The 26,140-nt window shown below is 45.3% G+C and overlaps 1 protein-coding gene across 3 annotated transcripts in view; it reads left to right on the forward strand.

The window, feature by feature from the left end:
* The window catches only part of CFAP57 (cilia and flagella associated protein 57), a 136,528-nt gene that overhangs the window by 2,722 nt on the left and 107,666 nt on the right, over positions 1–26,140 (forward strand). For all 3 annotated transcript variants that reach the window (XM_045028833.1, XM_045028830.1, XM_045028832.1), the window contains exon 3: positions 17,173–17,489. In XM_045028833.1, coding sequence (XP_044884768.1) covers positions 17,173–17,489 — 317 coding nt within the window. The remainder of the gene's footprint in view (positions 1–17,172; positions 17,490–26,140) is intronic.

Raw genomic sequence — 26,140 nt, forward strand, 5'->3', positions numbered from 1 at the left:
GAAGTTTTTCCTAATGTCCAACTTAAACTGCCCTTGCTGCAATTTAAAACCATTGCTTCTTGTCCTATCCTCAGAGGTTAATGAGAACAGTTTACCACTCTCCTGCTTGTAACAACTTTTTAAGTACTTGAGAACTGTTATCATGTCCCCCTCCTCAGTCTTCTTTTCTGCAGACTAAATAAACCCAATTTTTTTAGTCTTCCCTCGTAGGTCATGTTTTCTAGACCTTTAATCATTTTTGTTGCTCTCCTCTGGACTTTCTCCAAATTTTTCCTGAAATGTGGCACCCAGAACCAGACACAATACTCCAGCTGAAGCCTGACCAGCGAGGAGTAGAGCAGAAGAACTACTTCTCATGTCTTGCTTACAACACTCTCGCTAATACATCCCAGAATTATGTTTGCTTTTTTTTGCAACAGTGTTACACTGCTTACTCATATTTAGCTTTTGATCTACTAGGACCCCTAGATTCCTTTCTGCAGTATTCCTTCCAAGGCAGTCATTTCCCATTTTGTATATGTGCAACTGATTGTTCCTTCCTAAGTAGAGTACTTTGTTATGCCTAACAATCTGTTCCATCTTGTATTTAGTTGTGGCACTTTGATTACCTTTCACAGACCTGAAGAAGAGCTCTGTGGCACTTGAAAGCTTGTCTCTTTCTCCAATAAAAATTGGTCCAATAAAAGATATTACTGTGATGGGTTCCCTCCCGGGGTGCCACCTGGAACTGGGGTACCAGTGAACCCTCCTAACCCACCAGCTTGGGCTCTCTTTACACTATACTGCTGTGACCCTCCCAGGCTCCAGCCTGCACTTTACCAACACAAATACAGATAGGGACACACCCAACTGCAGTTACATACAGATGTTATGATCAGCTCTGCATGGGGAGACACAGCTAGGGCACCTCCCAGTTCCTAAGGCATGCACTTCGTCTCTGGAGTGTAAACCCAAAATTATATTGTCTTGCACAGCATAGAGAACGGTACAGCATACGCTCCCGAAATTCTCCCTCTCCCTCAATGTAGAGAGAAAATATACAACAGTTTTCCACCCCAAATTATGATTTCCACAAACACTGGTTTTAGACAAAACAAAAACAAGTTTATTAACTACAAAAAGATTTTAATTGATTATAAGGGATAGCAAACAGATCAAAGAAGATTACCGAGCAAATAAATAAAACAGGCAAACTAAGCTTGATATGCTACAGTAAAAGCTGGTTTATCCAGCACGTTGGAGGAATCGGGTGCTGCTAAGTGAAAAATACTGGTTAACTAAGAGGGAGGGAGTTTGGGTGCGGGAGGGGGTGTGAGGCTGGGGGTGGGGCACGGGAGTAGGTGCGGGCTCTGGGAGGGAGTTAGGGTGCAGGAGGGGGCTCCGGGCAGCAGGTTGGGGCATGGGAGGCGGTGTGGGATACTGGATCTGGGGGGCGCTCATCTTGGGCGACTCTCTGCAAGCAGTGACCTGTCCCAGCTGCTCCAAGGGAGGCATAGCAGGTGGCTCTGTATGCTGTCTCTGCCTGCAGGCGCTGCCTCCCGCAGCTCCCATGGGCCGCGGTTTCCAGCCAATGGGAACTGCGGAGCTGGCATGCGGGGCGGGGTGGGGGAGGTGTAGAGCCGCCTGCTGCACCTCCACCTAGAAGCAGACGGGACAGGTCACCGCTTGCGGGGAGTCACTTGAGGTGAGCGGCCCCTGGATCCGGCACCCCACACCCCCTCCTGTGTCGCAACCCACTGCCTCAAGCCCCCTCCTGCACCCAAACTCCCTCCCAGAGCCCACGGTCTGCACCTCCTCCAGCACTCCAACCCCCAGCCTCACACCCCCTCCCACACTCAAACTCCCTCCCTCTTAGTTAACTGGCATTTTTCACTTACCAACACCCCGGATTCCCCCAACATGCCGGATAAACCGGCACCAACTGGACTATAAACCGGAATTTCAACAAAGATCAGAAATGCCAGTTTATAGAGCTTTCCAATTGATGAAGTGCCAGATAAAACAGCTTTTACTGTACGTAGATCGGATATGAATAGCAAATTTTTACCCTAAATGATGATGCAAGCAGGCTTCAGACTGTTAAGGGGCAAGCTGCACTAATTTACAGCTTGGAATCCCCAAGGGTTTCTTTCACAGGCTAAAAATCCCTTTAGCCTGGGTCCAGCACTTCCCCCCAGTTCAGTCTTTGTTCCTCGGGTGTTTCCAGGAGTCTCATTGGGCGGGGACTCAGTGAAGAATTACGATGATGTCGCTCTCCTGCCTTCTGCAGCTTTTGCATATGGTGGAAACCCTTTGTTTCAAAGCTTGGTTCCCACACCAGTCAGTGGAAAAACACTGGTATCCCAAAATGGAGTCCAGTACCAGGTGACCTGGTCACATGTGCCTGTAGTGCAGGGGTTCTCAAACTGGGGGTCAGGACCCTTCAGGGGGTCGCAAAGTTATTACATGGGGGGTCGTGAGCTGTCAGCCTCCACCCCAAACCCTGCTTCACCTCCAGCATTTATAATGGTGTTAAATACATTAAAAAGGTATTTTTACTATATAAGGGGGGTCACAATCAGAGGCTTGGTTTGTGAAAGGGGTCACCAGTACAAAAGTCTGAGAACCCCTGCTGTAGTGTCATAGCAGCCATGAGTTAGAGGCTGTTTGTAGCATCCTCAGGGAGCCCGCCCCCTCCCCCCAGTGGGAGATAAGCTGCTTCTAAGGCCTATTGTTCTCCCTAATGGTTCATTAACATGAATGGGCCCTTCCCAGCCAGCCATCTAGACTGAGTGCATTCTGCCTAGTGGGTGTTTCCCATGTGTAAACACATTTGTAATAGATACATAGTGTGACAGGGTCAGGCCAGATGGCTACAAGAGAGTGGTCAAAGGTAGATACATTAGATCCAGGTTAAGCAGGTCCCTTTTCCCTGGAAAGCAGCAATGAATCCTGTGGCACCTTATAGACTAAGGGCTTGGCTACACTTGCAAGTTGCAGCGCTGGTAGAGGCTTTCCAGCGCTGCAATTAGTAACGGTCCACACCTGCAAGGCACATCCAGCGCTGCAACTCCCTGGCTGCAGCGCTGGCTGTACACCTGGCCAGGTTGGGGTGTAGCGATTGCAGCGCTGGTGATCCAGCGCTGCTCATCAAGTGTGGACACACACCAGCGCTTTTATTGGCCTCCAGGGAATAAGGAGATATCCCAGAAAGCTTTTAACTAAATTACTCTCTTTGTTTTGTTATGCAGCCTCTCTTTGTTTTGTTGTGAACTCCGATCGGAGCTCCGTTGAACTGCTTATCTAAAAAACAAACACTGATCACAGCAAACAGGAGCTATCTGTACCTGGCTGTGAACGATCAAATGAGAGGCAGGGAGTGAATGTTTGCTTGACAGAGAAACAGCGTTGGAGGCAGGCTGTTTGCAATTAAGACCAAGGGTTCGTGAACATTTTGTGATTTTTCAATCCAGGAAGCAAAAGTGTTGGCTCCAAAAATCCACTCTCTCCGCCTTCCCCGCTCCCTGTCACAGTACACCACCCTCCACCCCCCTCTTTTGAAAAGCACATTGTTGCCACTTGAATGCTGGGATAGCTGCCCATAATGCAGCACTCCCAACAGCGTTGCAAATGTTGCAAATGTGGCCACACACCAGCGCTGGTAGCTGTGAGTGTGGCCACACACCAGCGCTGCTCCTACACAGCTGGATGACCAGCGCTTAAGTGTAGCCAAGCCCTAACAGACGTTTTGCAGCATGAGCTTTCGTGGGTGAATACCCACTTCTTTGGATGCAAGCAGTGGAAATTTCCAGGGGCAGGTGTGTATATATAAGCAAGCAACCATCAGTTTAGGACTAAACAAAGACTGTGAATGGCTTGCCAATTACAGAACCAGTTTCTCCTCCCTTGGTTTTCACACCTCAGCTGCTGGAACAGGGCCCCATCCTTCCTGATTGATCTAACCTCGTTATCTCTAGCTTGCTTCTTGCTTGCTTATATATACACACCTGCCCCTGGAAATTTCCACTGCTTGCATCCGAAGAAGTGGGTATTCACCCACGAAAGCTCATGCTGCAAAACGTCTGTTAGTCTATAAGGTGCCACAGGATTCTTTGCTGCTTCTACAGAACCAGACTAACACGGCTACCCCTCTGATACCTTTTCCCTGGGTAAGATAACAGGGACTATTCCAGAACACTCAGGAACTTTCTAGAACTAATTAAGGCAGGCAGGCTAATTAGGACACCTGTAGCCAATTGGGAAGTTACTAGAATTAATTAAGGCTAATCAGGACACCTGGTAGCATTTTATCCCATGCTCTCACTCCAGTTAGTGGTGGGGTTTGTGTAAGTGTAAGGAGCTGGGAGTGAGAGGATGTGTTGCTGGTGGACTGAAATGTACAAGCGTTAACAGCCATCAGGAGGAAGGTCCTGTGGTGAGGACAAAGAAGGTGTTGGGAAGAGGCCATGGAGAAGTAGCCCAGGGAATTGTAGCTGTCGTGTAGCTGTTCCAGAAGGCACTCTAGACAGCTGCAGTCCACAGGGCCCTGGGCTGGAACCCGGGGTAGAGGGTGGGCCCGGGTTCTCCCCAAAACCTCCCAACTCCTGATCCAACACAGGAAGATCTCTGAGGCTAGCAAAATCTGCCAATAAGTGCAGGACCCACCAAGGTAGAGGAGGCACTTTATCACAATAGACAATATTCCTAATGTTGTCAGAGTTGTACTGGTGTGGTGCTCTGCTTTCTCCTTGTTGATATCACTCGGCTGCGTGCGTGAGTTCCCTCTGTGTGCTGCCCCAGCTCTGCGCAGATAGCTGACACAGCAGACCCGACGAGAACCCCCAATAACCACAGAGTCCAGTAAGATGCAAAGCCACGTCGGCTAGGTTTATTGCGACCTCGGACACCCTTGCAGGGTCCCCATAGATTACTTAGTCTACCGGGCGTACTGCGAGAAAGTGCCTCTTGGCAATGGACCCGGCTCAGTCAGTGGCGGGACTTTCCACTGCCCCCTAGACCGGACAAAGGCACCTCCCCAGGGATGCATTCTTATACACAGATACAAACAAGTTACACATCACACCTGACGTATTGAGGGGCCACCTTTCTACGTAGCAAGGTACAACCCCTCTACGTATTTAGGTGCCGCCTTGTACATGTTGGTTCGATCAAAACAACTCTATCCATCATTTTACCCTTTTGCCCGTCATTGGGATGGGTCGGCCTGTCCTTCTGTTATCTATGGAATGTTTCAATATAGTGTGTTCTAATGCTATGTTTATACTTCAATATGCTAGGTGAATATATGTTTATGTCAGCCTTTCTCCTGCCAGCTTCTGTGAACTGAGCCGGCCTTCAGCTCACAGCCTCACTTTGCTTTTTAGCTAAGTCTTGTTCATTACTTTAGTTCAGGCCTCATACTGGGCCTTTATCAGGGCCTGCACTTACTACACCTAACTTCATATACAAAAATGATAGATGCGTACAAGTAGGATAATCATTCAGTAAATCATAACCTTTTCAATGATACTTCACATGACTTATCTTGCATAAAATACATTATCATTATGCCATAATCATATCACTATGAAGAATATGGGGTGCAGTGTCACAATTACCTCACCCACCTTGTCTCAAGAAATACATTGACTCCTGTGATCTGTGTTCCTGGACCAAGAACCCCCTCAGAAGGGCATTTGGACTCCTTCACCCCTTACTCTCTCCATCTCAGCCCATGGTTTGCTGTTTCCTTGGATTTCATAGTAGAACTACACTGCTCCCCTAGATGTACAATTAGTCAGGAGATCAACAGCGACCTAGGTAAGATGGCACACTTTATGCCCTCTTGCATGGTTCCCACTGCCCTGGAAACTGCCCACCTCTTTCTTGAATGCTCCATGGACTACCTACTGGCATTGTGTTGGTCTGAGGCCCACGGTTTGTCTCTTGTTTCTGGTGAGAGGTCTTCAGACTCCTAGGGGTAGAACTTCTTACCCTGATGGACCAGGTGAACTAGATTCTTGAACAGTGCCTCCAGTGCTCTCTGAATTACCATCAGGATGACTGGATCTCCCTGATCCCATCATACCTCCACTTGGCACAACCCAGTCTGTGCCAGTTATGGCTTACATCCTTCCTTCCATCTGGGGCTGCCTGCAAGCTGCTCAGTCCCTGCAGCAATGGACCCGGTCACTCATCTGCATCACATACAACGAGAGCTCGTAGAACATCTAGAAGTACTAAAAAGATGTATAAGCAGTATGCTGATAAGCCACTTCTAACCTACCTATGGGGACAAGGTCATGGTGTGAACTTGAAACCTGCGGCCAAGTTAGATCACCAATACATGGGGCTGGTCAAGATCATCAAACAGGTCAATCCAGTGACATTCAGGCTTCATCTGCCTGAGTCAATGAAAATCCACCTCATGTTCCATGCTTCCCTCCTGAAATCCTACATCAAGAACCCCTTCTCAGGTTGATCCAACCCATTGTCAACACCCATTGTGGTCCAGTGACAAGAAGAATACCTTGTCCAATCAATTCTTGACTCTAAACAAGTTTGGGGAAAGTTCCACTACTTAGTGGACTGGGAGGGCTATGGCTCTGATGATCATTTGTGGGAACTAGCAGACAATGTCCAGGCCCTCAAGCTGGTATGAATAGTGCCCTGAGCTCATCCCAAGAAGCTGTGTCTGGGGGCCCTAGGAGGTGCCCTTGAGGAGGCAGGTTCTCTCAGGAATGAGGATTTGTAGCTGGACCCACTCAGTCTCCATGCAGCCTATGAGCACAGCTGAGCCACAGCTGTACAGCCTGAGTGACCACTCCGCCTAATTGGCCAAGTAAGTCATCAAGCCTGCTCTTAAGCTCAGCAGCAACAACTGGTCTCTGGCCGCTCAACACTTATACCTGCAGCTGCAATCACTCCTTTGCTTATTTTGTTCCCAGCCATTCCCCATTCCTGCTTCTACACTGCCCCTGTCCACTCCCGCCCCTCTATCCTACTGGGTTCCTGAGCCTGGCACTGACTTCTGGCTTTGATTCCTAATTCTGGTTCAAACCCTTTGGCTCTAGATACTGACCTTCTGGCTCTAGCTCTCTGACTCCTGACTCTCAATTCCAGCTCCGACCACTAAGCCTGGATCCTGTTCTGACCACTGTGCTTGACTTCCGCTTCAGCCAGTAGGCCTGACCATCAGTGTTCCGATTCATGACAGTTGGTTTGGCATGACAAATCTATGCTGGCTATTCCTTATAACCAGGTTAACTTGTAGTTGTTCATAAATTGTTTAATAATTTGTTCCAGTATTTTCTAGGTATTGAAGTTAAGCTGACTGATCTATAATTTACCACGTTCTCTTTGTTCCCTTTTTTGAAGATAGGTACTATGTTTGCCCTTCTCCAGTTCTCTGAGACCTCACCTGTACTCCCTGAGTTCCCACAAATAATTGCTAATGGTGTCAAAATTGCTTCAGCTACTTCCTTAAGAAACCTAGGATGAATTTCATCAAGTCCTGCCAACTCAAATACATCTAACTTATCTAAATATTCTTTAACCTCTTCTTTCTCTATTTTGGCTTGTGTTCCTTCCCCTTTGTTAATATTAACTGTGTTGAGTAACTGGTCACCGTTAACCTTTTTACTGAAAACTGAAGCAAAATAAGCTTTGAACACCTCTGCTTTCCTGATGTCATCCATTATTAGCTTTCCTTCCCATTAAATAGACTGAGGACCTACACATTCCTTCATCTTCCTTTTGCTCCTAATATATTTAAAGAACCTCTTCTTAATGCCTTTTATGTTCCTTGCCAGGCAGTGTTTTCCCCAGGAATTGAAATTAGGGGGGGTGTTAGGGCCAATGAGGGGTGAGACTGTGAGGGTGAAAGGGGCTGTATGGCACCATAGTAAAAACTGAAAAATGTTTCATGACCATTTTATTAGATTTAACTCATGTTTTAAAATCATCACACAAATTAAAGTTGGCTACTCAAGCCTTCTATGAAGCATTACATCTACGTCGTTCTTGGTTTCTTGTTATAATTTTGCGCAGCTCTGTTAATGAACTGCTTGAATGCAGTGCATTCATCTTTGGTGGCTTCTTGGGTGTCCAGTACTTCCATTCCTTCAATTGATATACTCTTTAGTTCAGCGGTCCCCAACCTTTTTGGCACCAGGGACCGGTTTCGTCGAAAAAAAAATTTCCGCGGACCTGCCCCCTATCTGACCCCCACCCACTTCCTGCCCCCCCGACTGCCCGCCTCCCTCAGAATCCCCGACCCATCCTGCTCCTTGTCCCACCACACTGGGACCCCACCCCTGCTCCCTGTCCCCTGACTGCCCCAACCCCTATCTCTCCCCCCCCCACTGAGTCCTGACAGATCCCCCTGGAACACCCACAATCCAACCCCCCCCCTTCCCTGCCCCCTGACCGCTCCCCGAACCTCCGCCCCCTCTCTGTGCCCTGACTGTCCCCAGGACTCCCTGCCCCTTAGCCAACCCCCCCGCCCCAGCCTCTTACCCCCGGCTCCCTCCTCACCTGGAGCCTCAACGCCTCGCCCGACAGCTGCAGCGTGCCTCCGGCGGGGCCTGAGCTCCGTCCCGCTCAGAGCCGCGTGGGGAGGGGGCGGGGCTGGGAGCTCACGCCGAGCAGAGGCAGCTGAGCTCAGCCCGGAGCTCGCAGCCCCGCCCCCTCACCACGCAGCTCTGAGGGGGCGGGGCTCAGGGGCCCCGCTGGAGACACGCCGCTTGATGTCACGCCGGAGACACGCCGCTGCTAGGGGTCGGTTCGCGGCCCGGTTCCTAACAGGCCGCGGACCGGTACCGGTCCGCGGCCCGGGGGTTGGGGACCCCTGCTTTAGTTCATTCACATGATCAGGCATAAGGCAACTTCTTTCAGAACACAAAATTCTATTCAATGATGAAAAAGAACCCCCAACTGTAGCTGTTGTGACTGGGAGTAGGAAGAGATGAATTCCTACTTCTTTCATCCCAGGAAACATAGCATAAAGATTGGGTTGAGCCACTAGTGATGATAGAAAAGAAGTTGAAGTCAAATCTTCATTCATTCGTCGTATGATATTCCACTCTGTATTCAAATTTTCTATTCTGTCCTGAGCACATGGCAGCCCCATTGCAGGTAGTGCCTCACTCCACTCAACTGTCATTGTTTTATAGGACAGGGATCTGTAAAAGCTATGTAGAGGTTGAGTTGAATCTAGAAGTCGCTGTTGTAGATTTTTAAGAATCAAGTCTGTGTACTTTTCAGTTGTTTTAACAAACACTTCTTGTCCTCTTCACTTAAGGATTCAATATAAATGCCTTCATTAGTCAACTTCTGGACTGAAATCTTTGCATCTTCCAGTACTTTTTCAATGGATAGCTCTCTGATTGATCCAAATGTAGCTTCTATTGCTGGACAAAGATATACTACTGTTGTAGCAGATATCTGGATGGCATTGTTTAATGACCCATGTGGTTTCAACAGTAGACTTACAAGAGAGAGAATGGCAATAGTCTTCTCTGAACGTAGTAGCGAAAGTAATCCACCAGCGTCACTACTTAGATCCATCACATCTTGGTCGATACTTTCCAAAGCCAGTAATAACAGCTGGAGTAATTTTAAGACAACAGCCAAGGATCATGAGAAAGCCAGAGGGTTTTCCCAGGTTGGACTAATTTGAACTTCAGTCCCAGTGTCTCTTCTATATTTTCTAAGATATTCAGTCTTTTTGGATTCTTGCTGAAAAAAGAATATAATGAAGACATTACATTTATAAAAAGCAACAAAGAGTCTTGTGGAACCTTATAGACTAACAGATGTATTGGAGCATAAGATTTCGTGGGTGAATACCCACTTCGTCAGATGCATGTACATTTATAGCCTTTTTAATGTCTTTTGAAGAGTCTGCAGCTTGTACTAGCACTAGTTAGAGTAGATGGCCTCTTCAGTGTGTATAGGAGAAATTAGGGTTACACTTTTCTCTGAGCAAAGCTTGTACTCCACCATATCTTCCAGAGAAGTTTGTAGCTCCATCAAATGCACAAGCAGCCATCAGTTTGGGGTCCAATTGACAAACATTTAACTCTTCTAAGATGTGGGTTATCACAGATGCAGCCGGTGTGTCTTCTATAACTTGAACATCTAGAAATGCATCTACTGGCCTACCACTGACGTCAAGGTAATGTACACAATGACTTAATACTTGATGCCCATTTGCATTGGTGCATTCATCAGCCATGTATGCAAATTTTTTGAATGTGGTGAGAAAGTTCTTCACTTTTTCAACTGTTGAGTCTTTCACTGTTGCATCACATGCTTCTAGCCAGTCTGAGTTTCTTGCCGAAATATAATGAACATACACTGGTCTTGTTCGGAACCGTGTTCAACTTCAGGATGAACAAGTGACAATGCACTTAACATGGGCCTCCAGTTTGTAGTGTGTGGTATCTCTTGCTTAAATAGAAAGTATGATGCCATGGCCATGTTTGTTCTCATGAACTGTGTTGTGTCTCCAGCATTCTTAACAGCCTCATTAACACTCAGCGGTGTTGTCCTTGGTCAGTGGAGACTCAGAGCTCAGAGGTGCTTTCACATGAGTTCACCTCCCAGGTGGGGGGCAAGAAGGCACCTTGCTCATTCCTCCAGCTGCTCACTGTTTGCTCTGGCCACTGTTGTTTGTTGTGCCACCATTCATTCCATCGTTCTCTTGCCAATGGCCCTGCGCTGTTACCGTCTGCTGCCACCTGCCACTGTGACCTCTGCAAGTTGGTCTCTTCAGGTTCCAACCAGCTCTCAGTGATTTCAGCTGAGCTCTCAGTGTGGGAATCTCACTGCTAGTGCAGCCTGGGCCGTCTCTTCCACAGAAACACTGTCCCACAGCAAGTCTAAGCACTTAGACCTGATTATCAGTGATTTCAGCTGTAGCGGTCACTTAACAAAACAAGACTATCTATGGAGCCTAATCAGCTCTGTCTTTAAACAGTGGAGAGGGGCAGTGTCATGGAGTCCCCGGGCGATGCTTAGGAACTGCTCCCCACAAAGCCAGTCAGGACTTTGGGGAGCCTCCTCTCCCTTGGAGCAGACTGTCTTCAGGGCAAGAAGCTCTCACGGCTTCACCTTCCTGGATCTGACCTTGGAGCATTCAGCATCCTTTACCCCTCTGTGCACTTCTCACAGGCAGGGTCCTGGGGAAGCCAGAGGATTCTGCACGCACCCCCACTTCTCAGTCAGACGTGACTCTTAGCCAGTCACTAAAACAAAGGTTTATTAGATGACAGGAACACGGTCTAAAACAGAGCTTGTAGATACAGAGAACGGGATCCCTCAGCTGGGTCCATTCTGGGGTCCAGTGAGCCAGACACCCACGTCTGCACTCACTTGAATGAAATTAATAGGCAGCAGGTTTAAAACAAATAAAAGGAAGTTCTTCTTCATGCAGCGCACAGTCAACTTGTGGAACTCCTTACCTGAGGAGGTTGTGAAGGCTAGGACTATAACAATGTTTAAAAGGGGACTGGATAAATTCATGGTGGCTAAGTCCATAAATGGCTATTAGCCAGGATGGGTAAGAATGGTGTCCCTAGCCTCTGTTGGTCAGAGGATAGAGATGGATGGCAGGAGAGAGATCACTTGATCTTTGCCTGTTAGGTTCACTCCCTCTGGGGCACCTGGCATTGGCCACTGTCGGTAGACAGATACTGGGCTAGATGGACCTTTGGTCTGACCCGGTACGGCCTTTCTTATGTTCTTATGTTCTTCCCGTCCCCAGCCAGCTCCCAACTGAAACCCCCTCCTTTCTGGCCTTTGTCTCTTTCCCGGGCCAGGAGGTTACCTGATCTTTGTTCACCTTTAGGTATTTCCTTGCAGGGGGGAAGGGCCCCAGCCATTTGTTGCCAGGATACAGAGTGTCGGCCATTTATGCACACTGGAGACTTAAGAAATGCATAGGGGAAGCTGAGGCACCCACACAGTATTCAGAGGAAACATTAAGAACAGTTCCACTTCGTCACAGGCAGGTCAAATAGTACTTGTGACCCAGGCAGACCATCAGGCAAATCACCTGGTCCCCACCCTCTCTCGTGATGCCCTGTCAGCACTGGCTAAGTACAGTTCTACTGCCCTTTACTCATACAATAAGAATAACAACATTTCCTCCCCCCCTTTCCCTCCCCATTCAAGTGATTTGTAACCCAACCCTAGCCAAAATCTATCACTTGGGGGGCAACACAGCTCTGTTTCTTGGATGCCTAGGTAGATTAGGTGTAAATGTAAATACAATCTGGTCCTGAAGCCTTTCCCCCCAGTCCCCAGCTCATCGCTAGCTGTCAGGGAGAGCTCAATTAGGCTTTGCTTACAAATCATAATCTGAAATTATTAGGTTGGCCAACATCACCGAAATGAATGTACTGACATTGTCATAAAAAAACAACAGCTGTATAAGGAAGCTAGTCTATGTTCATATTTTTCAAATCTATTATACTTCTTCAGATACACGTATTTTATCATACACTTTATATGCTTTTAAAGTGTGTATTAATGTTTCAATTTCAATTCAAATTTCCAAACAATCACTAAATTGGCAATACTGCATGTACCTAGTTCACAAAACCGGGGGAGGGAGGGTGTTGGGGAAATTCGGGGTGGAGGGTGTACACCCCCCTAGGGTGGGTGTAGGGAAATCCCTGTTTCCAGGTGAAACTCATTTTCTGTTTAAGCCTTTCTGATTTTATCTCTACATGCTTGTAGTGCTGTTTGAAACAGGACTACATTAACACACAGTAAAAAACTTTAGTGTGTGCTGGTAGAGTCCACATGGGCCAGTTAATGCACGACACCCCAGTGCTCACTAAAGTTTACACTTCACTAGTGCAGACTAATGAACTTTGTAGACAACCTCTAACAATGAATGGGCAAAAGTTAAGGTTTATTATGGGACCTAGTTGAAACCTTAACTAAGGAGAGAGTATTGTGTCTCTAAAAAAAATTACTGTCCAGAAGTATATTTGTCTCCAAAGGAGGAAAAATACTTTGTAAAATGCATGCTGACCAAATTACTAAAACAAATTCCTTAAAGAGATCATAATGTATGTAAAAATTCTCAGGGTGAAATCCTGACCTCATCGGAGTTAATGAGAGTTTTACCCTAAGTCAAAGATCAAATGGAAAACTTTTATACAATACAAAATGATAAACAATAACACAAATAAAAACATGAAAGATAAAAAATAACAATATATAGAGAAGAAAACAATGTTACAAGATGCTAGATATGAGTATCTAAGGTTATAGAAAAAATGTGATGAACTAGTGTATTATTTGAGAAATTAGTATGTGATTGTGTAGTCAAAGTCTGTATCTTAGGTTATGTCTACACTTGCGAGCATTCATAGGTAGTTGTCGATGTACTGCTAGTGCATGGACCATGTGTCCACATATGCTGTTCTCGGCATGGGTACACATGTATACCCTCGTCTACACTTCCCCTTGTGGGTTTGCCATGTTAGTGCTGCCATTTCAGGGACAATATCCCAGAGTATTGTGCATAACAGGAGATACTCTAGGATTCCCTTGCTGTGTGTTGCTGGAACTGTCTCTCGCCTTCACACATTTTGTGATGGCAAGTCCCGCTCATCTCTCCCTTCTGCTGGAAAACCAGGAGCAAGTCCTGGCTGATGTGGTTCTTCTCCTGCTACTTATCATGGGAAAAATGTTCATGAGGTGTAGTACCAAATTCACTAGATACTTGATGGAATCAGACCAGAACTTTCTGATACACTGAAGATGGCTGACCAAGAGGGTGAATGATAATTCACTGTAGTCCATAGAACAAATATTGTCACTGCCAGTATTGCCACAGTATGCCCCATTTCAAATCCAGGAGAATCAGTGTGGTGGGAGCTCATCATTTTGAAAACTTTGGATAATGACTAGTGGCTTCAGAACTTCCAAATGAGGATCCAGGCCTTCATGGAGCTGTGCAAGGAGCTTACACCCACTCTCCAGTGCCAGACCACTTGTTTTCAGAAACCCATATGTATGCAGAAACGATTGGCTATTGCCTTTGGAAGCTAGCAACATCTGACAGCTATCAGTCAGTTGCAAACCAGGATGAAGTTGGGGTGTCCACTCTTGGGGTGATGCTTAGACAGGTTTGCCAGACAATCAGTACTGTCATCTATCCACAGGTGGTTGCCATAAGCCATGTAGCAGAAATTATAGCTGGTTTTCTCAAAAAAAGAGCAGTAACCAAGGTGGCAGGCAGGTCCTGAATGTGTTCTACTGCCAGTTGAATGAGTGATTGTAGGGCATGAGCCAATTCCTTTTGGGCATACTCCCATTCTCTATGGCATGCATCCTGCTCCAGGAACTGGTTCATCAGTACCTCCTGCCTTAGAACCTAATCCTTCTGTGCCCGGAAGAACTCAATTTGTGCTTGGTTCTTTCTGTCCATGGCAATAAGCAAGTCCTCCCCTGTCTGCCTCTGCTGTCTCTGGAGTGCTGCTTCTGCCCTCCTTGTAGAATGGTTTCTCTCTTTGCAGCAGAAGGTCCTGCCAATTCAAACATAAGGGTACCATTATACTACCTTTTTCCTTTGAAGGAAGGTAAAGAATCCCCACACATAAATAGCTGTGCTGCTGATGGCCACAATATTGATGATTTTAACATTTCAGAAAATGCGACTTCTGATGCCTTCTTTGTTATCAGGCAACTTTTGCAGCCCCCGAGGAAGAAGCAGAGGTTAATAATGGTAAAATACCTGTAGTAATGTTTTTAAAAAATTATAATGCTTGCACTGTATTAAGGGGCCAGTATGGTTATGGTTCCAGGGCTATGATACCAGTTACCAATTTATTTCTTAAAGGTGGGCCATCATTTGGAGAACATAGCCATTTTCAAGGTACTAGAATGGAAAAGAGGGTTGGCTTTCCAGTCCTGTAGGGGAGAGCTGGCAGTCCATCCCAGAGAGATATTTCTGGTAATGGTCACTCCTCTACATATTGCTGAATGAAGGTGGACTAAGCATATTTGTAGTGCTGTTGAACCTGAAGAACCTAACCCTAACCCCACATCAAAAAAAATGCTGAAATATGCTTACAGGACTAGGATGCAATTCAAAAGGAAATGTATTGTATTCTAAGCTAGCAGATGGAGTTCTCATGGAAAAGGAAAAGCAAACCACTAAGAATGCCCACCCGCCCCCTAACCTTCCCCACCCTGCATTGCCAGAAAGTCTGGCCCCTGTGCCCAGCCAAGAGCAGAGGGAGGGACAGGGAAAGAAAGAGTCACACTAAAACTTTATTTTGTTCCCTGAACTTTCCAGTAAACATGGAAAGCCACTCTCCACTGCAAAGGGGCATGGCCCTGTGTTTGTGCAACTGCCAGAGCTGATCCTTGACCCACCCCAATTTCTTCCAGCTTCTGCAGCAATGGCTCAGAGCAGGGAGTATCCAGGCTCCAGGAACTGCGAATGGTAAAAAACATTTCTAATGTTCAGAGGGAGAAAGGACTGCTATGATGTTCCTCAGACAACCAACGGGTTCATTTACCTAAGCAGGCTCACACCTAACCAATTCACCCCCTCCCACACCAGACTTTCTGTTTGTAAAGGGACAGGAAGGCAAGGGGAAGGGGAGAGTTGGTTGTTTTTTTTAATCTTTGAACAAGCATACATTTTCTACAACTGTCCTGTCCCAATGGGCCCTTTCCAAACCCAGATCTTTCCTCCCTTTCACCTGGTCCACGTGGCTCAGGACTATCGCTGACAGCATGCTGGCTGAGAAATGCACAGACACAGAGGCATAATGACAGTTTATTAATAATCTTTGGTATAGCTTCAGCTAAATTTGTAGGAGTGGTTGGAATTTCAATAAAATCATTGCTTTATTGCCCTGTCTTGCTTTCGGGGTGGCGCACTGTGAGGACTGGGTTTGAGGCATATAGCACCAGCGCAAGAGGAGATATTGGCAGGGAGGGTGGGGGTCCATTGTAAATCTCACCAGCCTTGGATTCTGATTCCTGCTGCAGCTTGGGGTCCTCCTTTCGCTCTTTGGCTTGGGAGGTGGGGTTTGATCTACTGGCTCTGCTAGGGAGAAGTTTAAAAATCCCTTGATCCTCTTCTTCTGGGTCTCCTAGGCTTCCTCTGGCACTTCCTTTGAGCTCCCTGCTGCCTCCTCACCCTGGGAGCCATTTCAGGCTCTTTACTAGGAGCCCTGGAGACATCTGGTCCAACATGGGTGTGCACAAGGGCCCCTCCTTGAGTGACTGTTCAAGTCCTTCACCTTCTAGTACAGGAGCCTCAGGAATGGAGTCTAGTGAATGCCCACCTCTTCCAGCCTCAGCGAAATTTTCTGGTACAGGGGAATCTTCTTGCTGCTCCAGATGAAGTTGTGGAGTATGTTATACTCTGACTACAGTTTGATGAGCACCTGGATGTGCTTGGTGGACCAGGCAGCTGCTCTGGGAACATGGTCCATGTTAACAGAGAGCCCTGGACCTTTATACATTGAGTAAGGGTTAGGCAGGAAAGGCTTCAATGCATTAGGGAATGGGCCTGGAGGACTACTGAAACTTGGGACCTGTAACACATCCCTTACGCTCATCCACACTGTAGTGTAGCAGGAGTATGGGACCATGCCACTGCAGAGGCATGTGTACACCCACACCCTTCATGTGTGCTAGCTTTCTCACAAATGATTCAAGAGTTCAGATGTGGATAACGGAGGGGTTATGGCACAACAGTGCACATGTAGGCATGTAAGTCGCAAGTGTAGACATAGCCTCCATATATATGTGTAATCCACACACCTCCTATGTGTAGTGTTCTGTCCGATCTAGTGGCACCGAGACCACTTAGAGAGAGAGATTAATGAGTCTGCTCTACTGCCTTAGCTAAGAGCCATATGGCTTTTAGCTCATGCAGTAAAAGCTCATGCATTTAGCTCTGGAGTTCCCAGGTTTGATCCCACCCGCCGACAACTGGGGTCTGTCGGTGTTACATACACACAAGAGGCAGAGTTTGCATGGGCAACCTTAGCTCTGACATTTCCTGATTTTTGAATGTTTATCTATGAAATCTTAGCACTCTAATATATTTTTGGCATTTAATTATGCACATTTGACTTCCTGCACAACAACATCTTCCTTCCCAATTGGGTTAACAGAGTCTCTCTCTCTCTGTCTCTCTCTGCTTGACAGGATCTGAGAAGAGTCAGGGGATGTTAGCATTGGCCATGAGTCCAAATCGACGCTACCTGGCTATCTCTGAGATAGTGCAAGAGAAACCCACTATCACAATTTATGAATTGTCGTCTGTCCCATGTAAAAAGCGGAAAGTACTTAGTGTCTTTGACTTCCCTGTTCAGGAATTTGTCAGCCTAGCCTTTTCTCCTGATTCTAAGTATCTGGTGGCCCAGACCGGACCCCCCGAGTCAAACCTTGCCTATTGGATGTGGGAGAAGCAGAGAACAATGGCAGTTGTCAAAGCCGACATCCAGAACAACCCTGTCTATCAGGTAACATTGGAGGAACTGCCTGGGCAGAGAAAAAACGCTGTCCTATAACTGGAACCCCCTTTTCTGGTAACCTCTGTTAGAGTGCATAAGCATAACAAAATTACCTGTAAAAGAAACCGTTTCTTCCAGGTGTCCCTGTATAAACACACCAACACTATATTTACCTAACTGGGTGACATCCTGGGACAGATGAGAATAGAAACATTCTACCAGATAATGTATAGTTTACATAAGCCAACTTTTTCTACGATAATTGAGGTTAGGCAACAACTTCTCTTCCTGAAAATGTCTCTATAATTTGTTTTTTAAAATTTTGTAAATAATAAAGTAACAAATCATTTGTCAGAACAGTAGGCGAACCACTCAGACCATGTCAGAGAGGGGTAAAAACCCCAACAGAAAAAAATAAATAGAGACAAAAGCCTCAAATAATCATCTGGTACGTCCCTCCAAGCAAGGGGAAAAACTAACATAAAATTCCATAAAATAGTGATATTCTATGTTTAGGAAAGATAAAGTGGACAGAAGGTGGGGGTGGCACTCTACATCAAAGATCCAATTACCTGCTTTAGAGTTATTGACATTTTAGAAGAACAGGACCTGGAAGGATTACGGATAAATGTTCTAACTGATTAAATCACAAGATGGGATATGGTGGGGATTTGTTATAGAGACCACACCAGACAAGGGACCAGGATAAGCAGCTCCATAAACATTTATCTATAATGTTAGAAAGAAAAAAATGCATTGTCATGGGGAATTTCAGGCTGGAGGACATGCTGGAGGTCTCATTTTACCTCTAGTAAAACATCCTTGGAGTTCCAAAAATAATAGATGCTGGCTTTCTAACACAAAAAGTAATTTTATATTAGACCTCATTCTGATGGATAAAGATGAACTAATCACTGAAATAAAATTAATGGTTGCTTGGGTGCAGGTGATTACTATCTAATTTCAATGGTTATGTGAAAACAATTCAATCCTAGCCAGCAAAATATATATATACACCCTATATATATATATAGGCAATTTTAAAGCACTAAGTGTGTGTGTGTATATATATATATAGATATATCTACTTAGTGCTTTAAAATTGTCAATTTCTCAATCCTGAAAGCAACCATGAGCAAAACTGTGGAAGGGAAAATGTAAGCATAAAAATGTGAATGATAATTAGGAGGTTTAAAATATGCTATATAAGATGCCCCCATATCCTCATACTACAATAATGAAATAAGTTTTAAAAAGAGGATGAGGGAAAACAGCAATGAAATATAAATTTACATATAATATATATCTGATGGAAAAATGGAGAAGTTTAGAACAATGAGTACAAATTTGAAATTAGGAAATGCAGACAGTTGATAAGGAAAGCTAAAGATATCAGCTAAGCTAAATCTTAGCAACGGTTTATGTCTAATACTAGACAACGATAGTGAAATTGTCAATCCTGATGCAGAACAGGCGGAAGTATTCAACTAATATTTCTGTTATGTATTTTGAAAGAAGCAGGATGATGTATTCATATCTTACAGTAGTGGTGCCTGAACCGGAGGGCGGGGCAGAGGGGCCATAGCCCTCACACTTTTTGAAATTGCTTAAATATTGATAGAGATAGCTATAGGGTATTGTCCTGATTAGCAAAAAGAAGTACCAAATTTAGTGTAAGGGTGTATTTAGTTGCAAAGCAACATGGTTTAATGGTTATCAACCAATGAGAATCTTTGTGAAAAGGGGCTGCTAACAGGGATTTTCGTAAGGGAGTTTGGAAGGGGCATAGAAAGGGGGCAAGGGCTCCTTGCTGTTTTGTAAAACTATAAACTAAACTACATTCAAAACTTCTTGATTTAAACAAAACCCTTTCATAACTAGGAGACCATGCAGGCAGAAGCCCAGCAGCAGAGTGGGGGCTATCCAGTTTATTGCGCTGAGTGCAGCATGTATGATTACCTGCCCTGTGGGCAGATGGTGTATGTGTGCATTCGGTGCAAGGAGCTCCTGGCCCTCAGAGACCGCGTACGGGCTTTGGAGGCCAGTGTGGCACAACTGGAGGAGCTAAGGGAGGCAGAGAGGTATGTTGATGAGGCTTTCTGGGACACTGTAGAATTGTCCCACCTCTGGTCAGACAGCCTCTGCGCAGTTGAGGAGGATGAAAGGCCCAGGGAAGCAGAGCAGTCAATGGGAGCAGAGGGAAACATTCCCATAGTTGGGACCCTCCTTCCAGATGGTTTTAGGGTAACCTCTTGCACTGAGGTTACCTCTCCGGGGGAGGGAACTCCAGTCACTAGGAAAAGGCAGGTGTTAGTAATGGGAGATTTGATCATTAGAAACATAGATAGCTGGGTTTGTGATGACTGGGAGAACCATATGGTGACTTGCCTGCCTGGTGCGAAGGTTGCGGATCTCTCAAGGCATCTGGATAGACTTATATGTAGTGCTGGGGAGGAGCCGGTGGTCGTGGTACATGTAAGTACCAATGACATAGGGAAGGGTAGGAGAGACATCCTGGAGGCCAAATTTAGGCTGCTAGAGAAGAGACTGAAATCCAGGACCTCTATGGTGGCATTCTCAGAAATGCTCCCAATTCCATGTGCAGGGCCAGGTAGGCAGGCAGAGCTTCAGAGTCTCAATGCATGGATGAGACGATGGTGTAGAGAGGAGGGGTTTAGATTAATTAGGAATTGGGGAAACTTTTGGGATGGGGGAGCCTATACAGGAGAGAGAGACTCCACTTAAACCAAAGTGGAACCAGACAGCGGGCATTAAACATTAAAAAGGTTGTAGAGCATATTTTAAACTAGGAGATGGGGGAAAGCCGACTGCTGCAGAGGAGCATGTGGATCGGACAGAGACTTCTCTTAGAGGAGAGTCTGTTGATAGAGATTCTCTAGGTTATAGTCAGGAGCAGAGGATGGAAGAGGATAATGTAAGGGCCAGATCAGACAAGAAACATTCACATAAAGAATCGAACACATCAGAAAAGGGCAGACAAATAAACAGTGGCAAGTTTTTAAAGTGCTTGTACACAAATGCGAAGTCTAAATAATAAGATGGGTGAACTAGAGTGCCTCATGATAAAGGAGGATATTGATATAATAGGCATCACAGAAACCTGGTGGACTGAGGACAATCAATGGGACACAATCATTCCAGGGTACAAAATATATCGGAAGGATAGAACAGGTCGTGCGGGGGTTGGGGGGTGGCACTATATGTGAAAGAAAATGTAGAATTAAATGAAGTAAAAATATTAAGTGAATCCACATGTTCCATAGAATCTCTATGGATAGTACTTTCATGCTCTAATAAGAATATAACATTAGGGATCTATTATCGACCACCTGACCAGGACAGTGATAGTGATGATGAAATGCTAAGGGAAATGAGAGAGGCTATCAAAATTAAGAACTCAATAATAGTGGGGGATTTCAATTATCCAACTATACATACAATATGATGGGGGCTAATTTAGCTACAACAAATCAGGAAAAAGATCTTGGAGTCATCGTGGATAGTTCTCTAAAGATGTCCACGCAGTGTGCAGAGGTGGTCAAAAAAGCAAACAGGATGTTAGGAATCATTAAAAAGGGGATAGAAAGGGGTAAATAGAAGATGTCCACGCAGTGTACAAAAGGAGCGCTTAAAGATGATAAAGTCATTGCGGAGAAACTAAATGGATTCTTTGCTTCAGTCTTCACGGCTGAGGATGTTAGGGAGATTCCCAAACCTGAGCTGGCTTTTGTAGGTGACAAATCTGAGGAACTGTCACAGATTGAAGTGTCACTAGAGGAGGTTTTGGAATTAATTGATAAACTCAACATTAACAAGTCACCGGGACCAGATGGCATTCACCCAAGAGTTCTGAAAGAACTCAAATGTGAAGTTGCAGAACTATTAACTAAGGTTTGTAACCTGTCCTTTAAATCGGCTTCGGTACCCAATGACTGGAAGTTAGCTAATGTAATGCCAATATTTAAAAAGGGCTCTAGGGGTGATCCCGGCAATTACAGACCGGTAAGTCTAAGGTCGCTACCGGGCAAATTAGTTGAAACAATAGTAAAGAATAAAATTGTCAGACACATAGAAAAACATAAACTTTTGAGCAATAGTCAACATGGTTTCTGTAAAGGGAAATCGTGTCTTACTAATCTATTAGAGTTCTTTGAAGGAGTCAACAAACATGTGGACAAGGGGGATCCGGTGGACATAGTGTACTTAGATTTCCAGAAAGCCTTTGATAAGGTCCCTCACCAAAGGCTCTTACTTAAATTAAGCTGTCAGTAAGGTCCTTTCATGGATTGAGAACTGGTTAAAGGACAGGGAACAAAGGGTAGGAATTAATGGTAAATTCTCAGAATGGAGAGGGGTAACTAGTGGTGTTCCCCAAGGGTCAGTCCTAGGACCAATCCTATTCAATTTATTCATAAATGATCTGAAGAAAGGGGTAAACAGTGAGGTGGCAAAGTTTGCAGATGATACTAAACTACTCAAGATAGTTAAGACCAAAGCAGATTGTGAAGAACTTCAAAAAGATCTCACAAAACTAAGTGATTGAGCAACAAAATGGCAAATGAAATTTAATGTGGATAAATGTAAAGTAATGCACATTGGAAAAAATAACCCCAACTATACATGCAACATGATGGGGGCTAATTTAGCTACAACGAGTCAGGAAAAAGATCTTGGCGTCATCGTGGATAGTTCTCTAAAGATGTCCACGCAGTGTGCAGAGGCAGTCAAAAAAGCAAACAGGATGTTAGGAATCATTAAAAAGGGGATAGAGAATAAGACTAAACAGGATGTTAGGAATCATTAAAAAGGGGATAGAGAATAAGATGGAGAATGTATTATTGCCCTTATATAAATCCATGGTATGCCCACATCTTGAATACTGTGCACAGATGTGGTCTCCTCTTCTCAAAAAAAGATATACTGGCATTAGAAAAAGTTCAGAAAAGGTCAACTAAAATGATTAGGGGTTTGGAATTGGTCCCATATGAGGAGAGATTAAAGAGCCTAGGACTTTTCAGCTTGGAAAAGAGAAGATAAGGAGGGATATGATAGAGGTATATAAAATCATGAGTGATGTGGAAAAAGTGGATAAGGAAAAGTTATTTACTTATTCCCATAATACAAGAACTAGGGGTCACCAAATGAAATTAATAGGCAGCAGGTTTAAAACAAATACAAGGAAGTTCTTCTTCACGCAGCGCACAGTCAACTTGTGGAACTCCTTACCTGAGGAGGTTGTGAAGGCCAAGACTATAACAGCATTTAAAAGAGAACTGGATAAATTCATGGAGGTTAAGTCCATAAATGGCTATTAGCCAGGATGGGGTAAGGAATGGTGTCCCTAGACTCTGTTTGTCAGAGGGTGGAGATGGATGGCAGGAGAGATATCACTTGATCATTACCTGTTAGAGTCACTTCCTCTGGGGCACCTGGCATTGGCCACTGTCGGTAGACAGGATACTGGGCTAGATGGACCTTTGGTCTGACCCAGTACGAACGTTCTTATGTTCTTATGTAATAAAAAGTACAAAGTCAGCACAAGATTAAAATTGATTATTTAAATCATAGAATCATAGAATCTCAGGGTTGGAAGGGACCTCAGGAGGTCATCTAGTCCAACCCCCTGCTCAAAGCAGGACCAAACCCAACTAAATCATCCCAGCCAGGGCTTTGTCAAGCCTGACCTTAAAAACCTCTAAGGAAGGAGATTCCACCACCTCCCTAGGTAACCCATATTCCTGAACCATAACAGGGTTCAAAAAGGCCATAACAAGATTCAAAAAAGAGCTAGATAAATTCATGGAGGATAGGTCCATCAATGGCTATTAGCCAGAATGGGCACTAATGGTGTCCCTAGCCTTTGTTTGCCAGAAGTTGGGAATGAACGAGAGGGATGGATCACTTGATGATTACCTGTTCTGTTTATTCCCTCTGGGGCACCTCACACTGGCCACTTTTGGAAGACAGGAAACTGGGCTAGATGGACCTTTGGTCTGACCCAGTAGGGCTATTCTTATGTTCCTGTTTGCTGATTTTATTCATGATTTAAAATTTCATGATTTAAAATGCTCTGCCTTAAATCAATCCACTGTCATATATAACCATTACAGATCAAGAGAAGACCTTGATGGGGCAGATTACACCACATCTATCTATTGTGGGGTTCTGGATTTGCTTCTGAGTCATCTGGTGTTGGTTACTGTCTGAGATAGGATACTGAAGTAGATGAGCCATGTATGTTCCTGTGTATTGACCTTAGTGGAGAACAGATGAACTATCTAGTTCAGAGGTGGGCAAACTATGGCCTGTGGGCCGATTCCGGCCCATCCAATGTTTTTATCCAGCCTTCGAGCTCCTGAGGAGCAGGGTTGGTAGTTTGCCCGCTCCGCCTGCCCGCCCGGTGCTCCCCACCCCCCGACTCACAATTCCCTGGATGAGCACCATCTTCTGGCATGCAGAGCCACACTGCGCAGGTGCAACTTCACTGTTTCCGGGATTGGAACCATCCCCTACGTGGCAGCCCAGTGCCCCCATGTGGCAGCGCGCCCAATCCCCTCCTAGTCTCCTACGGCCCCACCCTTGAGAGCCTTGAAACTACCCAGGGGCCACACCCATCCCACCTAGGGTGCCTCCACCCGTGACGGTGCCAGGTACGGCCGCCTTGGTGTCATTGCCAGCAGGGCCCATAGGAGTCCTCGGTACCACCCCTGTAGAGCCCCCCCCATGCCACACTCCAAGAGTTCCCTCTCTCCCCACCTTGGTATCATCACTTATAGAGCCCCCCCATGATACACCCCATAGAGTCCCCTTCCCCCACCAGGCATTCATGGCCCGCCATACAATTTCCACACACAGATGCATCCCTCAGGCCAAAAAGTTTGCCCACCCCAATCTAGTTGCATATGAAAGGATTTTGAAAAGTAAATGCAATACAAATATTTTTAAAAATTCAGAAACAAGAAAATAGAACTAATGTGATTGTTACACCACAACACAAAGTAATATTAGGATTTTATTTTGCATAAATTTCATCCTTCCCTTACCTGCAGCCTGTTTTTTTGTTATTTTCTCTCCATCTGTTTTTGCTGATTTGGGCCTCTGTCTTGCAATTTGATCCATGATGGATCCTGCCAGATTTTAATTGACATGTAGAGTCATGCATACCTACGGTGCTGTTAATAATAAAATAAATAATAATACAAAATATTTTTTTTGCAAGGGTGTTCAATAAAAATATGGTTAAGAATTAGCTTGGCATCTGTAATACTTACAAAAAGCTAACAAAAAATCAGCTTGCAAATATGGAATCATATTGTTTATCCTAAACTCTTCATCAAACTTGTGTAAAACATGAAATATCAGGGAGCATGGGAACTCTGGGACTCAAGAGCAGCAAGAGTTGACTGAAAACTTTGCTCTATGTCACAGGGTGAGCTGGCCCTTTCATGGGGTTGGCACTCTGCCTCTTCAGTGTCAAGTTTAATTCACCTTCCCAGGTGAAGGGAATGTCAGCAGGGATAATGTGATGGGAGTATGTGACTAGAAACCAGACCTGCTGGGAAATATAAGGGCAGCCTGAGTTCAGTCAGGGCTGGTCTACACTAAGGGGAAAAATCGATATAAGATACGCAACTTCAGCTACGTGAATAACGTAGCTGAAGTCGAAGTATCTTATATCGATAACTTACCCGTCCTCACGGCGCGGGATCGATCTCCGGGGCTCTCCATATCGACGCCGCCACCGCCGTTCGCGGTGGTGGAGTTCCGGTATCGATATAAGCGCGTTGGGGATCGATATATCGCGTCTAGATGAGACGCGATATATCGATCCCTGAAAAATCGATCGCTACCCGCCGATACGGCGGGTAGTGTAGACGTAGCCTCAGAAAGAGTGGCTGGCTGGCTGGCTGGCAGGCATGCAGGCAGGTATTTATGCATGCATGCATGCATGCATGCAGCGAGTGATAACTCTTATGGGTTCCTAAGTATAAAGCCTGAGAGAGATCAGATTTTTAACAAGGAAAATCCTGCACCAAGGATTGTGAGCCAGCTACAAAGATTGGGGAAAAGATTTTTGTTTTGAACTTTGTTAGTAAACTAGACACCTGGAGAGGGGAGGGTTATTGAGAGAGAGAACTGCAATGTAAAGTCTGATTAACTGGGCAAGAAGGAGAAACTGAGGCAGTGCAAGAGCCTAAGCCATACTGGGTAAACCCTGCTATGAGCATTCCACAAAGGAATATCTCTTTCTGCTCCTCCACCTTTCAGCAGGATTAACAATAACTATGCAGATTAAAGAGCTACATTGTGTAGGAATAGCACTTCCTGGGACACACAAACTCTGCCTGGTATCACTATCAATTAATAATCTCTCTATTCAGGGTCTCCAAGAAGCACACTACCCCACATTTTTGCTGAGTAGTATATTTAATATACCAAATGGTAAATAGCTTTTCTCATCCTTACAGTTCCCTGTCTACTCTCTTCCTTGAGGAGAGATACCTCTGTGTCCTTCAAATCCCCCTCCTTTCTGTTAGCTTTGCAGTGCTGGTCACCTCTTTCTGCCCTCTGAGGGAGTAAAAATCCAGCAAAACTCTTAATTTAATAAAAATAATTATGATACCTAAAAGCTATCCGTA

This window comes from Mauremys mutica, chromosome 8 (assembly GCF_020497125.1).
Source record: "Mauremys mutica isolate MM-2020 ecotype Southern chromosome 8, ASM2049712v1, whole genome shotgun sequence".
In the NCBI taxonomy this organism is placed as follows: domain Eukaryota; kingdom Metazoa; phylum Chordata; order Testudines; family Geoemydidae; genus Mauremys; species Mauremys mutica.